A 19598-nucleotide genomic window follows, 5' to 3' on the forward strand; every position below is an offset into this window, starting at 1 on the left:
ACCCAACCATTCAGGAACAATCTAGTTTTCCACGTTCACTGATTACTAATCTTATAGCTGGCTCTCTGTTGAAGCTTCACGCAAGCTTGATTGATTAATATGTGGAGTTTATTGTCCCAAAACCACCATATGATTATGAGAGACGCCGTAGCGGAGGGCTCCAGAAATTTCCACCACCAGGGGTTCTTTAACATGCGCCCAAATCTTAGCACACGGGCCTACAGCATTTTCGCCTCCTACGAAAATGCAGCCACCGCAGCTGGGATTCAATCCCACTACCTGCTGGTCAGCAGCAGAGTACCTTAGCCACTAGACCACCACGGCAGGGCTCGCGCAAGCTTCATGCACACCTTTAGTTTGCATTCAATGCTATGTGGTTGTCATGTGAGCACTTGTATTACACAAGAAAATGAAATAGAGTAGTATTTGTAAGAACAAACAATAACAATTTATTGTTCTACATGCCACAACCATATGACAGTGAGGCCCATTGTGGTGAGGGACCGTGAAATACTTTCGACCGCTTGGATTTCTTTAATCTCCAACTAAATCCACGTACAGTGTCCTAGTATTTTCCCCCTATTTAGATGCATCCACAATGGCAGGGAATCAAACGCACATACCTTATCTTAGCAGCATGAAGCGTTACGATGTTAAACAAACATGACACGTAATATAAACTGAAATGTCAGACATACCAATTATGGGTTAGGAAATAAGATTGAACAGCACTGCAGGCTCCGAAAACTCAACACTGGCCCTGAAAGGATCAATGCTGAAAACGTATATGCATGTCCTTTGCAAACATTTTCAAGATGGTCCATGAGATACATGCATGTCATCATCGATGTTTAAAAAGTTTGCATAGTTCAATTATTTCTCTAGCTTGGCATGTGATGGCAGATTTGGGAATAGTTTTTTTTTCATGTGCTGTTGTTTTTCAATTTTACTACAGCGATGTGCCGGCAATCTCTTGTGCATTCGATCGCGCACAGCCACCAGTTCCGGTATCGCCCTTTGGGTGGTTCTTGCTTCTTGCACCCGCATTACTGATGGCTATCTGGTTTAGAATGTCTCAAAGGACGGCAGATTTGTTACTCTCTCTCTCTTTTACTGCTCCCCAGAGCAGGCGTTGACTTAACAAACAATGCTGCTGTAGCTGCACAGCGTTTCCAGATTCGGGAGTCTCAAAACCACCTTTCATCACGTTGGCAAACAGATAAAAGATTATCGGAACTTTCTCATTTGTTTTTGCTTTTTGTATGCATGCACAAGCACACAGTTTTTTTCAGTTCACTCACCCGCACAGTTCACTTGAGCTGAGAGGGTGCACAGTGGTCGCTCTGCCGAAATTGAGTCGACTGGCCGTTCCACAAAACCGCCAATCGACTGCTGCACCAGAATCTGATTCATAGTATGTCAGTCTGTCAGACACCAAGTTGCTTGCTCGCTAGCACTCAGATGTCCACAAATTAGAGACATTTCAATAGCAGTTGCCACGAGACAATGCTGGCTGAACTAAAGGTGACTGTTCTCCTATGGTGTTTCCACTAAACAACACTTTGTGCACTTATTTTTTAATGTCTGTTGACAATGTTTGTTGCAAAGCATAATTTTCAACTGTGAAACATTGTTTTTTTTTTTTCACTTTATAGTTGCCCTAAAAAAATTACTTCTTTTTTCTGAAATAGATTCATCCGAAGAGTGTAATTCAGCAATAAAAAAAAATCGACCCTCGGGGGTCATATTTGTTGAAAAAGTTCAACTCTCAATTGAAGGCAATTACTAATTGATATGTAGATGATTTTATTATTCTCGGTGTGATGATACTTAATGAAATGAAGTATCAACCTAGACTGAAGGTGTCCACATTATATCAAGAACTTGCACAAGGAAACATGGTGAACCTTTTAGAGATTTACTATAAAAGAACGAATGTATATCACAAAATTGTACAGTGAAAAGAAAAAAAGGAAGGGGGAGGGCAGACGGTCATCATAGCCAAAGCTTCCGTGAAGAACAGACTAAAATATCTCTTTGAAATAACAAAAATATCAATTCAAGAAGATGACGTTGCATTCGTAATGGAAATAACTAGCTGCCCAAAGCAGCCTTGAGAATTTGGGCAACACTGGCCACATCCATATCTTCTTTGGCTGCATGAAAAACAAGAACAATAATAAGGGAGAGCAAACGACAAATGAATTCGTACACTTCAATTACACCACCAAAGTCCAGAGAGCTGTACCACTAATTGATCATTAGGAGATATATGAAGGTTGCGCAAGCATTCTGACCTGGACCATGTCATGATTGTAATCAATTGATAAATAAATCAATCAATCAATGGAACTTCATTCTCACGAAAAAAATAATGAAAAAAGTATAGGGATATAGCAGGATAGAAAGATATTGCTAAAATTTTAATTCAGCCTTTTTCTTTGCCCCAAAAACCTTATAGTAACAAAGCTAAGCTGTTTGGCTATCTAGATATAAAAACAAAATAGCTGTAATGATTATTCAAACACTATGCACGAGTAAAAAAATATGTGACAATGAAAGCAATAAAGGAAACGGCCTGTAGCTGAGTGCCATGACTACAAAGCACAAAAATCGAGAGCAGACAAAGGTTTGGACACACACACACACAAAAAAACAACTTTACATTGGTCAATACCTTCAAAATCAGAGTTAAAGCTATGTTCCATCATGTTGACTGCGCCAGTGACGAAGAAAAGAGAATGTCTATGCAAAAAACACTGACCTGTCTCATCCGTAATCTCTCTTTCAAGCTTAAGTTTGTCCTTTGCAATAGCCAGAATGCCTTCGTCAATGGTGTCTTTACTGATTAGTTTTACAATGTAAACTTCTCTGAAAAAAGAAAAAGATAAATTTTCAGGTAAGAGAGCGATGAGGGAATACCGGACAACAAAGCTACACCGAGAATCGATTGCGCACACACACTACAATATTATATTAATTCGTTGGGTTTTACGTGTCAAGTCTAGAATATGATTACGAGACACAGAGAAGTGAGGTACGTAAGATCGATTTCATACACCCGAATTCTTGAACGCACGTTTCCGTCAATGCACACACGTGTTCGCGCATTTCGACTGCACCGAAACATGGCCACAGTAGCTGGGAATCGAACCCACATTCCTGGGCACCTTTGAAGCAACCGTCATGAGTATTGTAACAAAAAGACATATTAGAGGCAGAGGAGTAAAGTAAAGACATACATTTTTAAATTAACAAAATCTTTCTCAAAGGCTTCTCGCACGTAAAAGGATGACACTTGGGCTGCACGTAAAATGGCAGACATGCTATCACAGACAAAAATTTTACGTACAGCAACTTGTGGAGTGACCTGCCGCGATAGTCTAGAGATCATGGTGCTTGACTGCCGACCCTAAGGTCGCGGGGTCGAATGACGGCCACGGTTCCCACACCTTCACTCGAGGTGAAAATGCCTAATTAAGGCTTATGTGTTTATATTTAGGTGCAAGTTAAACAAAGCCAGGTGGCCGAAATTGTGGAGTACTTTATTACGGTGTATTTCATAATCATACGGTAGTTTGGGAATGTAAAACCCCAAGAATTGTTACTACTGAACTTGTGCACTGATAAGACTAGACATGAAAACTGTGCTCACAAAAAGAGATTTTTTTTTATTCTCATGGAACTTGCATGTAGCAACGGCAGCAATTACAGAAATGAAGTGAGTCATTGTATTACAAGATCTTGACGCCCCCTCCCTTTTGGATACTAGTTCGTAGAACCAATCACACTAAATTCACTAAGACGCACCGATGCTTGAGCATGTGATCTGGTTAGTGTCCTTTCTGTATAGTCAGATAAAAGCCACTGCTTTGCTTAGCAGTGTAAAACAATAGCTGACTTCATAAGGAGTGCCACAGACCCCATTCCTATGTATTCTAGCATTGATCTACACCAGAATCGAGCGCTTGCTCACAGAGTCTATCGGCTGCTCCAACTCTGCCACTAAAATTCAAAATAAGATAGAATGCAGGCGCCGGGTCTCACTTGTTCTGCCCCAGCCTGTGGCAGCGGTCTTCTGCCTGTTTGTCATTGTACGGGTTAAAATCTAGGTCGTGGATGATGACCACATTGGCAGATGTGAGATTGATCCCCAAACCTCCTGCTCGCGTTGAGAGGAGGAAAACCAGGATTTCGCTGTCCCCATTGAACTGGTCTATCAAGTCTTGCCTGAAATCAGCCAGATCAAAAGACAGTGAATGAGGCAAAAAACACAGATGCCTCCATGAACAGCAAAAAATGAATAAGAATTGGGCATGCTGAGAACAATGCAGCGAAATCAGATGAGAGATTGACTTCGTGAAACAAGGCTTAAGAACAAGTTTTCATTTGTGTGCACATGTAAGGCCAATCTGTGCCTACTCGAAAAAACTGTGACTTTGAACTTTAAATACACAGTGTTTATCTTCAGTTAAAAATGAGCTGCAAAAAGTATAAAAAGCACACCTCTTGAATATTCATCATCTCTGACAACATAACAGATCCAACAGATTCTGAGGTTCAGCACACGCTGCCAACATTCATTTGGTGATGAGTTACTACTGTGTAGAGTTGGATACTTCTTGATTGTCTTGCATGAAAATGCAAAACCGTTACTGGAGATAAAGATAAAGTGCAAAAATTCCAGAGAATTCTGCTGCACAGTTTATACGTGCTTGCAGAATATATCCCCTATACACTCTTAACGCCTTCTTAGTGATGAAAAATCCTTGACCATAGGGTGCCATTGGAGCCAACGTTATGAAAAGTGGTCTCGTCAACTTCAAAGCAGCAATCACCAAACAGCCTATGTACAGTCTATGTACCTTTTGCACTTTCTTGTTCAAGAAGTTTCCACCTTACACTGCACTTCTCGTCTGAATGCCTTTTTAGCAAGTATAAAACAGAGATGAAGGTGATCCTTAAATTGTAGCGCTTACCTGTCAGGCACAGAAGTCTGGCCGTCGAGACGAAGCCATTTGTGGTGCCTGATGTTGAGATACACCTCAAGGATGTCCAGCATCATAGTGAACTGGCTGAATATTAGCACGCGATTTTTCTGGAGTAAAGGACACAAATGGAACAGGAGCGTCACAAACAATGACATTCTCGGGCTTCTTTTACTCGCATTAGAGAAATCTCACATGCCCACGCACTGTATGGCCTAACCTTGGTGCCAATTTCACAAGATGCATTGTTTTCCTACACCTGCAGATAAGCATAAGCTAGTTCATTCCTGCAACGAGATTGCCAAGCCCTTTTTGGTTAAAATCTGTGCTACCAATGCAGCTGATCACATTTGTCACTGGCTACCTAACATCCCAAAAAAAGGGAGTACGAACCAACTTCTGTTTCGTTGAGCTCGAACGTCTAGCAATAACGCAAATGCTTGCAGGCGTGCAGATAATGCCAACTTTACGACAAAGTAAAGCACAGTATTACGATTCAAGTTATTTGCTATGCTAATTGATGCCTGATTCACAGTGTTTTTTTTAATCCCTAAATCTCTCTGAAACATTCCGAACAAGCCTCATGCAAAAGTTACAGCACAAGAATAACGAACTTTTTAACGAATAACCTAAATGGACAAAATCTGAAAATAAGAAGACCGAGATAAACTCACCTTCTCTTTATGTTCTTGTAACAAAGAATCCAACTCTTTAAACTTGCCAGAATCGAGAATTTTGTCATCGTCGAGCTTAAACTCGTGAAGGATCTGACCAAAAATTGGGAAACAAGTATTAGGATTAGCACGCAGCAACAACAGGCTTTAATAGATACAAATTAAACAACAATATTAAATTTTACTCTTCTCGTATGAAGTACAGTCGCCAACCGATTTTCCAAACCTGGCGGGGACCGCGAGATAGTCCGAAAAATCTAACAGTTCGAAAAAATGGTCAAACCGTGATAATGAAGTTAATTTGGATTAGAAAAGGGTTAAAATATCCCCAATAATGCCATGCTTCATGGCGTTCTTGGGGACGAGCAAATTTGGTTCTGTTTGGACTACGGTAACATTGCTGGCACGCGCGTTGGCAATCGCTGCCGCCGACCGTTGCTCCACGGAACCCCACAAACAAAACCTAATGCTGGTCACAAAAAGATGCATGCAACTTCTCGCTTGTTTAATGAGATTTAACCACACGGTCTGGGGTTTTTTTACCTGCACTGACAACGCACAGTATGTGAGCATCCAGCATTTCGCCATCATCTAAATGTTACCGCCGCGGCCGCGATCGAACCAGTGTGTTCTAGGTCAGTAGCCGACCACAGTGACCACCCCGAAATGCTACTGATCGACTGCGAACATAAGCAAGCATGTGACACGCACGATGGCTCAAGCACACATGGCACACCACTGACACGACCACGTATGCAATGACCAACACAAAAACAAAAGCCCACGAAATATAAACAACTTACTGGTGTACAAATGATGATAATAAGCCTGACTGAAAAAGAAAAGTTTTTCTGTTTTGCTAGCCAAGAAAGATCAGACATGGCCTCCGAAACAAGGAGATTGTGCGCGCTTCCAATCTTGGAGCCCACACAACTAGCCACTGCAAGCCAAACTTGACCAAGCCAACAAAAATCCAACATGGTGGCTTTCTAAATCGAGCAGTATAGCTCACAACAGCCGATTTAGACTGGAAAATCGAACTTTCGAACATAAATTTGCCCATAAAATCGGCCGCGAAAATGCATTACAGTAACGAGAACCATGACGGTGCATTTGTGAAGTACGAAATATCCAACAAGAGTGAATTTTTGGAGTCCGAAAAATCCGTTGGCGACTGTGTAGTCGTAATACACCATTTCCGTTAACACTGCTACTAAAAAATTGTGCTTTTTAATGAAGGCATGCCACACACAATGGTTCACTATAAAAAATTCACACATTTTCACAACCAAAATCAATGGTTTCACAGTGCTGACCCCTTTTTAAAGAGACTTCACTTCAAGCAAAGCCAAACGTGGCATCTGTTCTCTCACTACATCGCGTTCTTATATGAGATTCCACACCGTGAAAGCGTGCCAAGTATACTTAGAATCACCAATCCAAGTACGCTTTACCAGCAAACAGTGCAATTTCGAATGCTTTTCCATGAAGCTTAGGGCTGCTATTTATGCATCCGCAGTGACAGTCCGCAATTCAAAATACGATTGTGAACTATACAGACATTTAATAAACCAGAGATAGCAACAATAATGACAAGAAGACAAAAATTGACAAACACAAGTTTGGCATTGCAGCACGCAGTGGCCCACGAAGACAAGAAAACAGTTCTGTCATTTTATTTTGCTTGTGCTGTTAATTCGTTGCCGTGACACATTTTTTTTGATGAATCAGCCATGCGTTCTAGCCCACTCCGTAAATATTACTGGTAAATGAAAATCGTATATCCTTCAACTAATGCATAACAAAATAAGGTTCGCTTACAGGAAACTTGGTGCAGAGTGTATGCAGCTCAAAGTCTGACATCACTTCCATGTCCTCAAATATTAGGTCAGGATTGGCATCAAAATATGTTGGTTCCTGAGAAAACAGAAAGAGCACTGAAAAACTCGTCTACAAGCATGAATATTTCACATTGATCATATCATATATGGTAATTTTTATGCTCTGCTTTATCTCACTAGAGTCCTCTTCTCTTCCTTCACCTCTGAAAAGGCCATTATTTAAATGAACCCATCAACTGCCTCTGAAAAAACAGTTCACTACTAAATGTTCCGATGGCATCATCAGAACATTTGTTTTATTTTCTGTCTTCCCTCCCCTGCCCTTTCTGCAGCAGTCTGAAAATCTGTAAATATGCCTCAACGTGATAACAAGCAAGTTTGAGCAACAGGCACCACTAGTTATCATAATAATTTAACATATAAAGAGTAATAGAGGAATACTACCTTCAGCAAGACACGGGACATTATTCGCAGCTTCTCCAGGTCAAAGTGGTTGCGCAGAAGCAGTGGATGATTCGAAGCTCGTCTCAACTTCATTACCATCCCCGACTGGGCCTCCTTGTTTTGCTTGAACTGCAACAGCAATGAGTTTTGTAAGAATCATCACATCAGTTCATCTCAGCAGCTGTTTAGAAAATGGCACTGTATTTACTCAAATCTCCAGACATTTGTTTATTTGAAAAAATGAATACAAAGATTGCCCACACGTTAGAAATGCTTAGAAAACCAAAAGCACTTTTGTGGTCTAAGTAACAATCAGGTGGAGTGTTATCGCCATAAAAAAATGGCAACAGAGCACGTTCTGTTGCGAGTTTCTATTGGTTCCTTTCATGCATGATGCCTACCTGCGCATATCGTATCTGTTCCCAATGAAATGCAAATGATGAAATGCCTCTTTTATTACGAAAGCTAACGCGAAAGGAAACTTTTTTCACATGCTGCTGAAAATAGCTGCGTATCACCCAAAAAGTTTTTAGCCCCCCCCCCCCCCCCCCCAAAAAAAAAACAGGACCTCAAAGGCAGGCTTGCAGACTACCTTGAGCAACTATGTGTAATGCTGAGCTAAACGAAGTAATGGCTGTTGAATTCACAGACAGTTGTTGCATTTCCAAAAGCAAAAGCCTAAACAACTGACTCAAAGCAGAAAATTAAATGCCAAGAAATTAAATTCTTCATTCTGTGAGGGCAAATTGGGCTCATCTGTCTTATTCTGATAACCAGCGTAGAGGTATGCCTTAGTTTTTATAAATTCTGATAACAATACATTCAGGTGCATTTTCGTTTTGAACCGCATAAGAACTGGGTGCAATGTTACATTCGAGCAAATACAGCATACAACGTAACAGCTTAGGGGTGTCAGTGCGTCGAGAGATTTCGAAGCCATGATGGAGGCACCTGAAAAGCTCGCATGTGCTACAAGTTTTTTTTTTTTTTTTTTTGACAACTTGTTAGTTCTTACAGCTCATGATGTGAAAAAATGATAAAGAATGCAAGGAACACTGACGAAGACAACAATGAGCCAATGTTGCACACTAATTTTGCCGTTGAAAACATTTATTTAAGCTCGGACTGTTTTTGGGAGTCATATTTTCAATCCGCATTTTCCCTAATGCCATGGTACGTGAGCTCTTCTTTTAGCAAGGAAGTCAAGAAATGCCTCCTGGTCTCGGGGGGCCTTCGTTCCAGCAATACTGGTGCTTCTTTCGGCCCCTACCAAAACCCTACCAAAATGGCAGAGGGCAGCACAGGAAAACGGAAGGGCGGATTCCTCCCGAGCTATTGACATTGGGCCTAGATTTGAATGGACGCAATCAGCAGTGCACATTTGATCAGCGCCATAAACCAACTCACCTCCTTCGAAAGATCAGCCACCAAGTTGATGTAGCAGGTCTGCTGGTAAGGAGTCATGGTGCAATAGCGTTCTTCCTCGTGCTTGACTGGAAGCTGCTGCAGCACGTCCTGTTTCAGGCGCCGCAAAACAAACGGCCGCATGATCTTTTTGGCGTGCTCGATGCGGCTCCGCTCGAAGCTGCTTTGGTCCTCCTCGTTTTTCTGCAGTGAGACATAATGCAGCTGACATTTGAGCTTTGCGGCCACGACTCCTCAAATACCAAGTATTTTCAGTGACATAGCTTCATACTCTTTCGTAAAAATTGAGAGTGGCTACCAACATTCACATCAGCAACATCAAGATCAAGGAATAAAAAAAGCAAGAGGAAATTTTGGCCAGTTCCATGCAGTGAAAAACATCGGACAGCAAAGCTGTAAGCGTGGGAGTGTATGTGATTGGCTAGTTTGATACTGGAATATCTCAAATCCGCCACTAGATTTGAAATACGCACACTTACTGTGGGAATTGAAGCTAGCCCGCTGCCTTTGAGCAGGCTTTGCCACCTTTTCTGCCGTTCTCATGTCCCAACATGTCTCCCCTCCTTTGCTGTCTGCCGCGCTGGGAGAGCGGAGTGCCCCCTCACCTGGTAGCGGATGTTGACTGTGGCGCTGCGCGCGAAGTCTCTCAAGAGGTTTTCGCGCGTTGTGTCGGGAGCGGGCAGATAGATACTCTCCGGGACTGCAGACGGTGAGCCACGCAATCTTTTCTGTCCGTCGACCCCCGACGCTCGGGGCTCGTTGAACTTTGCTGATGGCACTTAGCGCCCGAGGCGAACGCTCACCTTTTGTTGCCCCACTGCGTACGCACGGCCGAAGGGTGGTACGGTGTCTTAGTGCGTGTCCTAGCTACGCCGACCCGTCTCCCTCCAAAGCCAACGCGAGCGCCTTTGCCCTCGCTCGAGAAACCGAGCCTTGGTCCCGGTGTCTCCGTTGATCACCTTTACCGCGGAGACGTGCTCGTGGCACCCTGTGTAGTACTTTTATACCCTTGGCGTGGATAAGCCTATTTGTTTTCCCGTCGCGCCTTTGCAACGGGCTGTACTGCGTTCGGTGGCCACAGACAATAAAGTGTTGCGACTTTGAGCAGTATCGTGTTCTCGCCACGGCGACGGTAACGCGTGCCCTGCGGCTCGCTAAGACCGGACCCACGCTAGTGGCCATACACCTTCGGGATACGTGTCACTACATTACACATTTCGAGCATCACCATCATCATGACAATCATCATAATAATTTAGTTTCATTTATTTCTTCATGCACAACCTCTACGGCCTCATGACCTGCCTGACGCCTACTACTACAGCTGTTGCTATGACGACGACATAACGACTGGGAAGAACTCACAGATGCTGCTGAGAACATGAGCTTGATTTGGTCCGTCTTCTTGCAAAACATGTTGGGCATGACAAATGTGAGCAGAGACATGAGCTCCACGAGGTTGTTCTGCAGTGGGGTGCCAGTGAGGAGAATTTTCCGCTTTGCCTGCAAGCAGAGAAGTGGGGTGCAGTTAAAGAACTGATCTATCTAACATCGCTCTCACAAGGGAGCAATTCGCACGGTTAAATGTTGCAGGTCTACAAAGTTAAACAGGCAGCAGTGATTTATACCCTGATATAACAAATGCAACAGTGAACTGCTTTCTAGAAGAAAAACTTTGTATTATGACAGCTTTGTATTATTGGTGTACAGATTCAGTGGCACAAAATAATTTGAATATTTAGAGGTACCCTCAGTCCAGTGTTGCAGAATGCTCACATTACCAACGAACCAATATGAATGCAGGAAAACCATTCCATGAAAACTGAGTAAAACAACCAAATTACAGTGACTACTTTTAAGCTGTACAAAACCACATATTTATATTCATGAATATCTTGACTAAGGGACACAACACTATGGAACTAGAATTAAATAGAGCAGCTTAAACTTTTTATCCATACGAAAACATCTCTGATCAAAGTGCCTCCTTCTGATGAGGTGAAATTTTTGAACGTACTAGTACGAAAGAAAAACCAGCCCTATGTGTGTAGACCATGACAACCTAATCCAATTACATCTTGTGTTTTAACAGAGGAGCTGTTTAAGCTTCCCTTTGCAGAGCGTGGCGTCAATAGGAAACTCGGCGGCGTTGTCTGGCAACCACATGGCACAGCTGCGCCCTAGCAGGTGCAACACAATATTTTGGTCAGAGTGGGCTCTCTATGTCCTCTTCAGTTTTCAGTTAAATTACCTGAACATGTGCACCTGGCACACGTTCTCTAGCAGCCTCGATCTGGCTATATTTGGCGAGCAAAGAGAAAGGTAAAAAATGAAGAAAAAAAAACTGGGAGAAAGGAACAGACACAAAAATAACTAGAAAAAAAAATGGAGAGCAAGACGGTAAAAGAGAAACAGAGAAAAAGGAAGCAAAAAATAGATAAAAGGATAGATTGAGAAATAAATAAACAAAAAATACAAGGAAAGATAAAAACAAGGAGGATAAAAAAATATAAAGAAACAAGGAAAGCTGCCCAGCTCTGCAGTGATACCTTTTGGGCTGAGCACTAATAGTGTGAAGCTGCGTTAAATTACTTAAACAATTGCATAGGCAGCAAAGGACATACTGCTGAGAAGCCTGTACTCACACTGATCTTCATGAGGTTGGCATAGCGCTGTGAAGCCATGTTTTTGAGCATGTGGGCTTCGTCGAAGATCACATAATGAAATGGCACTTTCTTGAAGAGGCTTCTGTCTTCTCCATTTCCAGAAATCATGTTGTACCTGTCTCAATGAGGCATACGAGAGAGAACAGAAACCTTTATCAGATAAATGTGAGAATACCGACACCAACCAATGCGTGGAGAAATCTTACATTAAAACAACGGTCTTTTTTTTTCATAAAGGGGTCCGAATTTCAATACTGCGGCCTTTTAGAGGATAATAACAGCTTCATGTATTTCGATGTTATTATAATAATAGCTTGATGTACCTACCCCACCAGAACTGATCAGTGTAGTAGTAACGAACTATTCCGCTGAATTACAATAATGGAACTAGCAGTCAAACGTATTAATTCTTAACAACAACTTAATTACGTTACATGTTATAGAAAAAAGTAAGTCGTACTATGATATGCCAACCCCATACGAGAAATCTCTGAAACAAGACACTACTTTGCTATGCTATAACTCAGCAGTGGTACACCTAAAGTTACAGTAGATGTGCATTCTCTGTATCGGAGTTGGTAAGAGCACTCAATATGCTTTCCATTAAAAAATACCGATGTTGACACCAAGTATAATGAATGAATACAGCCGAGATTTTTCACTGGAGCACTTTGCATCGTAAACTTACGTCGTAATGATAACGTCGAAGTTTCCCGCTTCACCCATAAGAATATTGTACTTGAGCTCCCGCCGGTCCTTCTGACTGCCATGATAGACGAGTATGTCGAGCGAGGGACACCACAACGTGAACTCCCTCATCCAGTTCTCTGCAATCGTGTAACATAGCAAGAACTATTAGCTGCTCAATACAAGAATTAGTGGGCAAAAAAAATGTACGCACAGTCTCTGTAGCAGTATAAACACCAAGAAACTTCAACAGTACTAGCTGCTCTCCCACTTCAATTTTGCCACAACTTGTTTTTACGACATGGTACTGCCTCTTAGGTTGAATTTAATTGATTTGAGTTTTTTTTTGCAACAAGGTTGCGAACAGACCAGGCGAAAAAGCTGCACTGAGCAGCTTGAACGAAACCTGGCCACCTGATACACTGAGAAGTTGCATCCATTGAAACAAGCATGCCATTTACTTAATGCATGAACAGTAAACAAACATGCTAAGAAATAATGAACAAGAGTATTGTGTAAACATTTGAAAAAAAAAACAAAAAAAAACATGAACCTATGGCAGCGCAAGCAATCATACAAATATCTTCCATAGCCTTTCTATGACCGAGTAGATACATCAAGGCCATTTTCTTTGTGTAATAGATTTAGAATAGTCGATAAACAAAACTGTAGCATTTGGTCACCGTATCCAGTTCTCTTTTTATTGACAATCCAAGATCCTATATGATGAAATTTATAACAGGAATTATATTATCGTAGATCAGGTGACCTATTATAACTAACAGCTTAATCCAGATGAGCGTGACGAGACTTCTAATAACTCTAGCAACTCAATTACTCTTTGCTGGCGCCTAAAATATTTAAGGTTCCAAACTAGGTATGTCGTGAAATAAATGGGCTCCTCTAGTCAAGTTTATGAATGTTGATTGTATGAATAACGATTTCCCCTGAATGACGAGATAAAAGGCATTGAGAAGTGCAATCCTAAGCACAGTCATTTCTTTCCTCGGTTCTGCTCAAAGCACTACCGAAAAAGACATATTAACACATTATGTATCGCAATGAAAGCAGCATAACTGTAAGCATGCAGATGAATGCTACAGTAAAATCTCGGTATATTGAACTTCAGGGGGCCGTGGCAATTCGTTCGTTATTTTGAAAGGCCGTTATAGTAAAAGCCCAAAAATTAACATTAAATACTTATTTTCCACCGTCTAAAACGACTTACCTTTACAACGGTGGGTCCTTGAACACGTTTTTCACAAGAAAAAGCTAATGCACAAGTGAACACCGAAAAATGCAGGTTTACTTTAAAGAAGTCTGTTTTCTTTTTTTGATGCGTGCAACACAAACTTTGCAGTGCGAAGGGCCCCAGCTCATCCACATTCCTGTGGTGCGATTCAGTTCTTTGGTCACAACAGCCTGCTTTTTGCCTTCTAGTTGCCGAAGAATATCCACTTTCTGACTTATCGAAAACTGATTCCGCTTCTTTGTCGCAAGCAGAGACGAGCTCATTCGTAGTAGCACCACAGCGAGAACACTTTGCGGACACGATAAGTAATCACCGAAAAGAGATGAACACGACTGACAAACAAAGCCTCCTAGTCCCAGAGCACATGTAGAAGTGACAAAAAAAAGAAGAAGAAAAAAAAACACAGCATTGCGGCTGTCATCGCCTCTTGTGAAGAAAAAAAGTGCTAAAAACAAAAATTCCTCGTGTTTCGTTTTCTCCTCCCTCAATGTCTCAGGCTTTCCGCGCCCATGCTTCCTGTTCCGCAACTCCCACTCTGCCTTGCTGACCTTGCCCTCCCGTATTGCACTCGCCCCTCGCCCCTGCGCTTGCAAACCTGCAGCATCGGCACTTCAATAAAAAGAAAAAAAAAGAAAGTCGCCCTTTTGTTCTTTTTTTCCTCCTCACCGTGGCGCGTCTTCTGAGAAGCCAGGCATCCATTAACTTCGTCGTCTGCTTGCGTACCGCACCGGTGGTCGCCGCGGATTTCAGAACACGAGTTTGTAGTACTGAGGCGTTGTTAATATAACGCGGAATTAAATTAACAGTTGTTATTCTGAGAAGTTCGGTATTCTGAAGTATGTAGTAGCGAAATAATTTTACATTGAAACTATTAGCAGTCGGCGTGGGATTTTTTAAAAGTTCGTTAATGTGGGGTTCGTTTTACTGAGATTTCACTGTATTTTGTAAAATCAATCAACAAATCAATTGATCAACATAATAATGAGCAAGTAGTAACCGGGAGATTAATGAAATTCTGCTGAAAGTAATCAACATAATGTCATGAAATGCTGTGCCCGCATATTTTGTTGTCAATGCAGGTGAATAGGCAAGAAAGAGTGAGCAGTCAGTCAAGTGATGGGTTCATTATCGAACATCACAGCATGAGCTATGGAGAGTCCATGAGTTGGACTGTCAACAGCACCGAATAGATGGGGCCAAAAATCGCTCCTGTACCTAAAGTAGAAGAGGGCACCACAACCAGATGGGGCGAGGCTTCGCCCTGTTCCTGCAGGTATGCCAGGAAGGCAATGGCCTGGATGGTTTTACCCAGGCCCATTTCATCGGCGAGGATTCCATTCACTTCCTGTTTGTGCATCACTGTCAGCCAGTTGAGGCCGATGAGCTGATATGGGGAAAGACGGAGACTGGAAAAGAAGACAGTGGGCCATCATTAATCCACAGATTTTATTTCTTAGCTTATTGACACCATGCAAAAGCAAAGGGACTCGTCAGCAAGCTTTAAGATCTGCAAAAAATGACTAGAGCTCACTAATCAGAACTTCACCATAATAACTAGCTGAACTTTAAATGCCAGACTCACAGTATGATTATAAGCCATATTATACGTGTCACACGGGCTGTTTTAACCATGATCACGGGGGTCCGGAACGGTTTCCTTAATCGCGATCAACTTTATGACCGCTGCTACATAGCCCGAGCTACCGTAATTACTCAAATCTAACGCGCACATTTTTTCCGGTTAAGCGAGTTCATAAATCGCATGCGCGTTAGAATCGAGTATGAAAAAAAAAAATGAATACGGTCATTCTATTGCCATCGGCATTTACAAAATGGCTGCCCGCTACGTGCGTCGGCATGGCGCGTCGGCCATTTCTGCCTATGTGTTTCCCATGTGCGGCACTTCGTACGTGTGCTGAGGGGTTTGTCATATTGTAGTGCATTAGCATCGACGGCATGGAAGGGCCGACTCGAAAAACTCGACGAGTGCACCACGATGCCGCTTTTAAAAGAAAAGTCATCGCGTGCGCCGAAACGGACGGAAATCGGGCCGCAACGCGGTCGTTCGGAGTTCCCGAAACGTGCGTGCGGGACTGGCGGAAACAAAAGCAGAAGATTGTCGACAGTAAAGATTCACGCAAAGGCTTCATTGGACCACAGCAGGGTCGGTTTCCGCAAACTAAAGAGCTGCTCGGTGAGTATGTGATTGAGCAGTGAGCGGCACAGCGGCCCGTGACGACAGAACTGCTCCAAGTGCAGGCTATGCAGTTAGCCTTAGAAAAAGGGCTAATGCGGAGCCAGTTTAAAGCGAGCAGGTGCAAGCTAACTAACTTTATGAAGAGGAAAGGCTTTTCCCTCTGAAGGCGAACAGGCATATGCGAAAAGTTTCCGAAGGAGTGCGATGAAAAGCTTCACAGTTTTCAGAGGTTCGTCCTAAACTTGCGGCACAACAACGGCTACATGCTTGGGCAAATCGGGAATGCCGATCAGACGTCTCTTTACTTCAACATGCCTGGCACCACAACCGTCGAGAAGAAGGGGGCGAAGCAAGTTCGCGCGCTGACATCGGGCCACGGTAAAACTAGAGTGCCGGCAATCCGTTGCACGTCAGATAGGCACAAGCTTCCCCCGTAGCTCATATTTCAACGAAAGACGCTCTCGAGAGGAGTCGTTTTCCCGAGTGGTGTGATCGTGCGGGCCAACGAGAAAAATGAGTGCGGGTTGCAATCGATGTTTTACTTTTGTTTTTCATCGTGGAAACCGGGTGCGCGTTACAAGCGAGGGCGCGGTAGAATCGAGTAAATACGATAATTCATTTCGAGCTTGGGTCAGATGAAATGCACCAGGTGGCGCTTGCGTGCCGCAAAGCATGTCATTGACCAAACACAGGGCACGCCATTTCTATAGAGGTCTTTATAAGCAATGTTATTTGTGCAAGAACTACTCGAACATCAAAAACTTTGCGTGCTACTACAAAAGTAATATAATAAATCCATCATTCAATAGAGCTTCCCTTGCACTCGCCTGTGTTGCTTTGTGAGATTCTTCATCTTAGTTTTTATTTCTAATGGCCACCACACGTGCCATCTAGTGAACCGTCAATCTCATACGCGCCAGAGTTTCACTTCTGGCACCTCAGGTCTCCCAGTTGCTCAATTACTGTGAACACCTCTTCATTCGACTACAAAGTGCGTGTACATTGCCACAAAGTCGAAAGACTGGGGACACTCATAATCAGCTTGCTTCGAGGTGCTCCGACGGTGCGAGAGTTGAACTAAGTGTGGAAGACAGCAGTCATCTGCTCATCGTCTGCTTCTACCTTAACTACATGCGGTCTTTGTAAATTTTAAAATATGCAATATTTCAGATATTGTTCCAGTTTAAACATTTTAGAATTCACTTTTTTGTAAATACCTAGCTGTTTTTATAGAACAATGCTCTATTTTCTTGTTTATTGTGCTTTCTATTTTCTTGTTTATTGTGCTCTATTTTCTTGTTTATTGTGCTCGCCAGGGAGTGCAGACAACAGCGAAATCGCAATCTCTCAGCCAGATCGCGATGCACGGGTCGCGATAGTTTTGATCTTGATCACGCCTGAGCGCATTTGATTAGATAAAGTAATGACACACGCTTGTTGGACCAGCCATGGCCCACCAACAGCACCAGCTATCTATTGCATTTGCCGTTGCTATGACACCCTACGAGGTCGCCGGAGCACGTTGAATTTGTTTGTGTGCAGTGAAAGCGGCATATGCTTCTACCTTTTGTTCCTAACATGCCATAGGCGCATTTCCTGGCTAAGAAATTCAAATTCCCCCCAAGCCTTGGTGGCTACGGCAACGCATTGTGTCTTGAAGTTTTGTCGTCCTGCCCACAGAGATCCGCTGCGGTCAGCAGACCGGTGGGTGCGCGGCGTTGTTACTTTAATTGGTCGATCGCATCTCACGAGTGTCCTGACCTTATGGATATAATACACCCTGGTTAGGTTCCACCGTGGGTTAGGATCTGCATGCCTGGATCTCTGGATTGATTGACGACGCAAACTACACGTAGCCCATGTGGGTTCATTTCTTGCTGAAACTAGCGCACCAAAGAAATTTTTTAGGCTGGTTGGGCATTTTGGCGCAGCATGGCGCAACTTCAGCGAATTTCATGGTTTCGGTGCAGCTCGGCACAAAAATGGACAACTGTTTAAAATTGGTGCAACTGGCGCAGCTGCTGCACACCTGCAGATGCCACAGTCATGATGATGCATTTGTGCACTTAACTAAGAATGCTGTGTTAGGACAGTCGTAGATGTAAAAAGCAGATTTTTTCAATGCTACGAAGTTTGTGATGGTGGCACAGCGGAAAGCATGCTCGGCCTCTTTGGTCGCGGACCCAGAGGTCATAAGTTCGAACCCCTTTAATGGAAATTTTTTTCTTTGTCTTCTGATCGTGCGTATTTTTTCGGCGTCATTTTCTTGATGAAAATGCGTCCCTGAAATCTTGCTGGACCACAGCATTAAACACTGTCGTGTTAAAAACATGACAAAACTTATTTTTTATTATTTATTTATTATTCTTACATACTGCAGCCCGAATTGGGCTATCGCAGGAGTGGTGCTATACATCAGCACACACAAGAATACAACTCTTAACAAACAGGAATAGAACTCGTAATAAACAAATCGTGAATCAATACATTCATGCAAGAAATCTTCCAAACACAATGATCTAGTTGACCGAGGCAATACATTCCATTTTTCTATAGTGTGCGAAAAAAAGCTGAATTTAAATAGGTTAGTACGTGGATGGAATGGTGTCAGGTTGAATTTGTGGCTATTTCTTGTGGGTTTTAGTTTTTCAGGTGATAGATATTCCTGAGTTAATGCGAAGCGTGGGGTATTAGCAAGAATATGCAGCAACTTTAGGCACTCTAGCTCGCGTCGCTCGGACAGGGTTTGCAGACCTAGCGTAGCAAGTTGAGAGGAGGGTGAGAAATTCCAGTCGTAACGACGGAAAATGAAACGGATGGCTTTCTTCTGAACGGATTCTAGTGTGCTGATGTCCGATTTTTTATGAGGGTTCCATACGGGGCAGGCATATTCGAGGATGGGACGGATGAGCGATTTATACGTTAACAACTTTGTTTCGGGTGGAGCATCTTTTAATGTACGATTTAGGTAGCCCAGTTTCTTAAAAGCTTTATTGCGAGAGTATTCGATATGTTTAGACCAAGACATATTGGGTATGAAGATGGGGCCTAGGTACTTATATTCGGACACACGTGACAGAGAGGAGCCACTGAAGGAATAATCGAACAACGAAACGGAGCTGCGTTTACAGAAGGAAAGAGCAACTATTTTCGTAAAGTTTTGAGTTCATTTGCCATGTGTCAGACTGTCTGCAAAATTGTGCAAAACAATCATTAAGTAAATTGTGGCCATCATTGGTATTAATTACATTATATAGGACACAGTCATCAGCATAAAGGCAGATTTTCGCAGACACATAATTGGGCAAATCATTTATGTACAATAAGAACAAAAGTGGTCCAGGACTGAACCCTGGGGGACTCCGGATGAAACATTCACAACAGACGAGTTTGAGAAATTAAAAGAAACAAACTGAGAACGGTT

General features: G+C 42.7%; 1 protein-coding gene across 2 annotated transcripts in view; it reads right to left on the reverse strand.

The window, feature by feature from the left end:
• Positions 1-1902: 1902 nt before the first annotated feature.
• The window catches only part of LOC119174700 (SWI/SNF-related matrix-associated actin-dependent regulator of chromatin subfamily A containing DEAD/H box 1-like), a 30002-nt gene continuing 12306 nt past the window's right edge, over positions 1903-19598 (reverse strand). For both annotated transcript variants that reach the window (XM_075895226.1, XM_037425732.2), the window contains exons 7-18: positions 15193-15383; positions 12727-12865; positions 12018-12153; positions 10738-10875; positions 9355-9555; positions 7948-8076; positions 7484-7579; positions 5663-5755; positions 4980-5098; positions 4048-4230; positions 2765-2871; positions 1903-2156 (exon numbers count right to left, since the gene is read on the reverse strand). In XM_075895226.1, coding sequence (XP_075751341.1) covers positions 2095-2156; positions 2765-2871; positions 4048-4230; positions 4980-5098; positions 5663-5755; positions 7484-7579; positions 7948-8076; positions 9355-9555; positions 10738-10875; positions 12018-12153; positions 12727-12865; positions 15193-15383 — 1594 coding nt within the window. In that variant the 3' untranslated portion in view covers positions 1903-2094. The remainder of the gene's footprint in view (positions 2157-2764; positions 2872-4047; positions 4231-4979; positions 5099-5662; positions 5756-7483; positions 7580-7947; positions 8077-9354; positions 9556-10737; positions 10876-12017; positions 12154-12726; positions 12866-15192; positions 15384-19598) is intronic.

This window comes from Rhipicephalus microplus, chromosome 5 (assembly GCF_043290135.1).
Source record: "Rhipicephalus microplus isolate Deutch F79 chromosome 5, USDA_Rmic, whole genome shotgun sequence".
Taxonomy (NCBI): domain Eukaryota; kingdom Metazoa; phylum Arthropoda; class Arachnida; order Ixodida; family Ixodidae; genus Rhipicephalus; species Rhipicephalus microplus.